This window comes from Amia ocellicauda, chromosome 20 (assembly GCF_036373705.1).
Source record: "Amia ocellicauda isolate fAmiCal2 chromosome 20, fAmiCal2.hap1, whole genome shotgun sequence".
Taxonomy (NCBI): domain Eukaryota; kingdom Metazoa; phylum Chordata; class Actinopteri; order Amiiformes; family Amiidae; genus Amia; species Amia ocellicauda.
The window spans coordinates 7,992,130-7,998,831 of record NC_089869.1 but is presented as its reverse complement, the minus strand read 5'-3'; the positions used below and the strand labels follow the sequence as shown (position 1 = coordinate 7,998,831).

Here is a 6,702-nt window from a genome sequence, read left to right as displayed (position 1 = left end):
TCAGATCGTGAGCTCACCTGACAGAGTTGACGACCCACGACACGCCTTAGCGACCCGCCTGTTCTTGGACCATCTACCAGAGAAAATGTTTTTTCCGGGGAGAATCCTGCCGCTAGTTTTTCCAGCAGCGCTGGTGCTTATGGGCTGGTATTGGTATAAGTCGCGCAAGAACAAGCCCGACGCCAGTACCGACACGGAGGAATGTGCTGGAGAGGAGCTGCAAAAAACACACAGCCCAGCGGCCTCCTCCAGCGAAGGCAGCCACGCCCTTGAGAAAAGCTGCCCCCTTGTGATTGGCCCTGTGAGCAGGACGACACAGGAGGATGCAGAGGAGAATTCAGACTCCCTGAATGACCCTATTGATCTGGAGGAGGAGTTTGAATATCTGGAAGAGAATGAACGTCTGGAGGTCGAGTTTGAACGTCTGCAGAAGGAGGAGAATGAACGCCTGGAGATGCAGGAGTTTGAGCAGCTGGAGAAGGAGATTGAAGACCTGGAGGAGTTTGAAGATCTGGAGAAGCTTCTCGAACTCCCACAGCCAGATCTGACGGGGCAATTTCATTGTTGTCTGGAGGATTTCAAATGTGTCACTGTTCTAGGGCGCGGCGCATTTGGAAAGGTGCTGCTTGCGGAGTCGAGAAGAACCACCCAAAGATTTGCCCTCAAGGCCATTCAAAAAAGAGGGGTTGTTGACAGTCAAGATGTTGCAAGCCTCATGTGTGAGAGGAGCGTCTTGCAGACTGTGAGCAGCGTGCACCACCCTTTCTTGGTGAACTTCTACGGCTCCTTCCAGACTGAGGAGCACTTGGTCTTCATCATGGAGTACGTCGCAGGGGGAGACCTCACGCTGGACGGAGAAGCGATCACAGAGCCCCGGGCTGTATTCAGTGCTGCTTGTGTGGTGCTGGGGGTGGATTTCCTGCACAGGCACAATATCGCACACAGGGATCTGAAGCTGCCCAACCTGCTGATGGACAGACGAGGCTTCGTGAAGATTGCGGACTTCGGTCTGTGCAAGGAAAATATGGGTGCAGGTGACCGGACAAGTTCGTTCTGCGGGACTCCTGACTTCCTCGCTCCAGAAGTCCTGTCGGAGGAGTCCTACACCCGTGCAGTTGATTGGTGGGCACTGGGGGTCCTGCTCTTTGAGATGATGGTGGGCGAGTGTCCTTTTACCGGAGCCAATGAGCGGGATCTGTACGAGAGTATCGTGAATGATCCAGTGCCATTCCCCCAGCACCTGTCAAACGAAGCAGTCTCCGTCATGACTAGGCTGATGAGCAAGAATCCTGCTTGGCGGCTCGGGGCCGGAGAGCGAGGCACCCAAGAAGTGATGCAGCACGCCTTCTTCAGGAGCGTGGACTGGCCTGGGCTGGAGGCACAGAGGGTAACGCCTCCATTTGTGCCCAACGTCAGAGAGCACAAGGATGTGGGTGATGATTTAACATCCGAAGCCCCAGTCCTCAGTCTTGGCTCCAGGGTCCTCAGCCCGGAGGAGCAGGACTTGTTCCAGGAGTTTGACTTCGTCGCGGACTGGTATTAAATGCCACTGGAGAGATGCCAACACTGGAACAAAGAATGACGACGCCACCCCAGGCAGCCCCATCCCGACTCCAGGACACCGCCTTCTCAGAGGGACCTCGTCTCCACCAGCACTGGAAGAAGTTTTTGGCTGTGGAGGAGAGCAGCAATAAGAAAACACATGTGGACCATCAAACGATTAGAGAAAGAAATCAAACAAGAAAATTGACTGTAAAAAATTGGAAGTTGACTAAAGTTAAGGCAACCAGCTGCACAGTATAGTCAGCTTTTGGGCACAATGTTGAACAAACTAGAATTAATGATTGCTTTCATCGAGATTCCTTGCCCAGCAAATGCTATGAGTAAATTCATTTGTAAGTTGAATTAACATGAGATTAAACATTGCAAGGACTTAAAGGTTTATATTAGGAGGACTTGAATTCCTGGGTTGTCATAAGACAATTTTTTAAACATTGCATTGATTTTAAGTATGTGTGAATAGAACTTGTACAAACAAGCTGAGTTTACTTAGAAAGGCTGTGCAGCTGGTTGCCTTAATATTGTGAGCTGATGCAATTTTGTTATCTTCTCACTTCATTGCATTAAGGACAGAAGACTTTCTTGCTCACTTCCAATAAAATGTTGATTTAAACAACAAACATTTCATGCACTTGAGTGTCATTCAAACATTGGTGGCTTAACAGCCACAAAATCCTATTCAAAAGAGAATACTGTAGCCTGTGCTTTAACCCTTACATGCATGAATTACAAGACATCCGTCTTCCCCCTTCCTTGAAATGACTGATCTAACAGTGGACAGGTCAAAACAGCTTTTCCAATGCATTCTTCTCAATCATGTTATGTTAGATGAGTGATTACTTCAAGAAGGGGAAGAAAGGATGTGAAAGGGTGTTTTCTAAGATAATTAGAACAGGACTTGAAAAGTGAACACTTGTAAACATTTGGTTTGGGCATCAACGTGGCTCTAAATAACATTTCTGAAAGTAAAATACCTATTTTCTAAAAATAGAAAAATGTACTGAAAGGATATAGGGTACAGGCTGAACATCCTATTCCATATATGCATGACAACACCTGTATTGTAGAAAGTCCACTACAGTGCTTTCTTTCTTTCATACCCAGAAAAAAATGTGATGTTTGTCACACCATACTTTAAATTAAACACGCTGCTTGCACATCCAAGAGGTTCTGTATATCCTATTTACAACCCAAAATAAGTAGAAATGTTCCCTGGTACACATAAAACAAACCAAAACTTGGTCAAACCCAACATGATGTTTGTCAGACCTTATTTAAACTGAAATATTTGGTTTGCACATCCAAGTGATTCTGTACAGCCTACATATTTATTTTTTGCTTGCAACAAAAGCTGTACTGCATAATATCCACTACAGTGCTCAGAGTTCTTGATATGAAGAAAACTCGATTAACTCAAACTTTGTCAATCTCATGGATGATGTTGATCACACCTCACTTGATTATATAATTGATGAGATATCTAGACTTCTGTGGGTGGAGGTTATCCTCACAGCAAGAGCTTGGTTGTGAGAGACTGCACCCTAGCAGAGCACTGAGAGCCAAGGTCCTTCAAGACCAAAAATCACCTCAAAAGCATATTTCAGTTATTTTGGGAAATCAATGTTCAGAGTGTAGAGAAGGCCAAACAGCAGAGCAAATGGAGTAGGCAAATCACTGACATCTTAAAATACAACAGCTTCTTCTAACACAACGGCGACACTCTGGACTGTTGTAAATGAGTTGGAGGGCTACATCATCCTCGATGGCTGTGAGGATGCCAATGTTGATGCCTTTGGTGCAGCTCTCCTTGGGCTCAGTGTCCTGGATACAACAGAGAGTTGAATTTGTGGAATAAGTGAATATCAAAATCAATCATGTACTACAATCAATTCATGTACTGAGATGGTATTGATTGGAGATACTTGGGTCCACACACACAATTATCGATGTGGAGATCTACAAAAGTGGAGGACAATACACGTTTGCATTCAAATAGCTCACTGACAGCATTTTTAAACAATATTGTGTAGAATATACTGCTAAAGTGCCCTGGAAAAAAGACAGCAATAACCTTTTCACACAGCTAATCCAAACCAAAGTGTGCCAGCCTGGCCACAAATTGTCTCTGGCTTGATGGAAATATGCTGGGAAGGATGATTTTATCTGAGCCAGCCTGGTACAGGTTAGCTGGTATACCCATCTGTGTGTTGGGAAAATGTGCCTACACATAATACCCGTTCCTCATTCAGTGCCCATGCTCTTAAATGCTTTCCAATATGTCCAACAAACTGTCTCTCATTAAAAGCATTTTAAACTTGCATAGCCCACAATACAAATGTTGAGTTTTCTTGACTTACTGCCCTTGCATGTAATCGTGTAAAATACTGTTTTATTTGGTGTAGTATTTTACATTTCATGAATAAAAACAATTCAATTTTTTAATACTTATGATTAAAATCTTTAAAAATCAATTCTTAAAATCACTTAAACTTTTTAAAATCTGTGATTTTAACAAAAAACAAAACAATTAACTTCAAAATAAACGTGCCCAAAACAACAAAACAAACGTGATTAAAGCAAAAACTGCTCACCAACATAAAAGTCAAATACATTGAAAATAACTGAAAATGCATTGGACAAAATAAAGAAACAATCAAAAAGGTAAAAAAATAAAAAACAAACAAAAAAGGTCCAATGCATTTAAAATTAAATCCAAAACGGTCAATGTATTTGACAAAAGAATATAACAAAACTAAACCAAAAAAACCCTAAACAATTAGTGGTTTAAAAGCAACTAAATCTTTAAAAACAATTAAGATTCCTTTTTAAAATCGTTTTAAAAACAATCATCCATAAAATATTTAAAAGATCTTGGACTCGGGCTCCAGCAGGGGGAACTGACCGTCCCCGGAGGTGGGTCCCATCACGGGATCCTGAGCTCCCCCAGATCTTGTATGTGCCAGTTCTTATAGGCTTCCTCCTTGCCCCTCTGATGGACCTCCAGATTGACATAGTCCCTTACGAACACCATGCCCCTCCGCGCGATGACAATCGGGTCCAGCTCCTGCTTGTTGAATAGACAGATGTTCCGTCCCTCCCACAGTGCCTGCTTCACTGCGCAGACGACACGCCACCAGCACCTCAGGGTAGATGATGATAATCCCCTGGCCGGACCGTACAGGATCTGCTGGGCGGTCGCCCGCGCAAGAACAGCAAACCTGTGGAGGAACGGAGAAAACAGGAGCCAGACCCTGTAATCGTGTAAGGTGAGATTTTAAAGAACCTGAAGTCCTGAAGGAGCAGATGCAATCTGGCAGGGGTCATTTATTTTCTATTGTCCATGGTATTCTGTAGCACCTCTTGATTAGGCTTTTAAAATTTGCACAGGTTGCACTGCATTTTGGGATGGCGCTTGGAGGTCCTGTAAAAAATGAAGTTACATTTACACTCATGTCATTTCTTCATAACAAGTCACAAAGAGAAAAGTAAGCAATATACATATTTTACATATGCAAAATACAATATACATATACATACATATTTATACATATATACATATTTTCACATGCAAAAGACAATTTCTATCACACAGCTTTAATACTCAAGTTATGAGTATTCAGTTACTTTAACAAAAACTTTGAGCCGTCAATAAATAAGGAATAAAAGGATATGCTCATATATTGCTTTTGTTGACCCGTTATAAAGCTTAGTATTTGTGTATGAATAAACAATGGGCATGGGTTATTCCACCAAATATTGATATCTGAATCTCAGTTAAAACATTAGTATTGTGTTATTTTAAAATGAATATGAACTTTTTTCTTTTCTCTGCATTATTCAAGGTCTGACAACACTTCATCTTTCTTGTTATTTTGACCAGTTGTCATTCTCTGCAAAGAAAAGTTCATAAATTACAATATTGATATTTGGAATTTGGGAGAAATGTTGTCAGTAGTTTATAGAATCAAAAAAATGTTCATTTTACCCAAACACATACCTAGAAATAGTAAAACCAGAGAAAATAATAATTTTGCAGACGTCTCTTATTTTTTTCCAGAGCTGTATATTTGTAGTTGGAAGGATAGGGAACCTACAGCTAACACATGTTTTAGATTTGGATGAATTCTCAGAGATTTCCAATTGCCAACATTAAATAATTATGTATTTAACATCAATAGATTAGAGATCACGGCGTGTATTTTATTCATGTTGTGCCATATGCTAATTGATTTATATATAGAATATATAGAATAATTCAGTGCAAACTTGTTTTAATATTTGTGGTCATTTAATCATTTAACCTGTCTGGCCTAAGAAATGCGTGAACGGCAAAAGAAAAAAAAAAACACAATAAAACCCTTTAAAACAGGAGCATACAATGACTTTTTTAACAAATAGTTCAGTAATTATGCTGGAGTCTCTCATCACATTATAGGTAACAAGTACTCAGATACGAGGAGAAACAGCTGTGTTTAGCAAGCAATTTCAAGCCCTAAAACACAAAATATAAGGTATAGCCCAGTGCGGTCTGCTTTCTCCAAGACAAACATCTGAAACTCAATAAGCACCTGCAGCCTGGAATAGCCAGCCAGGAAATATGAAAGGCTCCCAATAAGGGGCTTCTGAGAGCACAGCATCAAAGCTCAGACTGACGGAGACATCTTGAAATATCGCACTGCATTTTAAATATTGAATTGTTATTGGACTATGATTACAGTTGTTTGCGAAAGACGACTTCACAATTTCCAAGCACTGTTCCCAAGCGTTAAAATGCTTTAGAAAAAGGTGAGTGAATGATGTTACAGACAGTGGGAGACTATTTAGCACAATCTGTAATCTTAATCTTGGATCAGGTAACAGGCAAATCTTTCTGTCTGCCTCATTCTGTATCATTCATTTGCAATGTTAATTATGGTTATAAACTAATCACTGGAAGAAACAATTATGCTTTTGTGGTTTTATGGCTTTATAATTCTCTTCACATGTGTGTGTGTTTGGTGGGGGGATCATAGCACAGCTCAACAAGGAACAATATATAAACAGCTCTGTTGCTGAGGAAAGATGTAGCCTCTTTGCCCTTTCTGCTAACCAAATTAGCTCACACCTCTGCCTTTTCACTTAAGACATGCATCATAGTAAAGG

General features: G+C 41.2%; 1 protein-coding gene across 1 annotated transcript; it reads left to right on the top strand.

The window, feature by feature from the left end:
• Nucleotides 1-431: 431 nt before the first annotated feature.
• On the top strand, nt 432-2,595 carry LOC136715812 (serine/threonine-protein kinase N2-like). The gene has a single exon (XM_066693189.1). It carries the CDS (start codon nt 455-457, stop codon nt 1,541-1,543), a length of 1,089 nt encoding a protein of 362 aa, XP_066549286.1. The 5' UTR covers nt 432-454; the 3' UTR covers nt 1,544-2,595.
• Nucleotides 2,596-6,702: the final 4,107 nt, after the last annotated feature.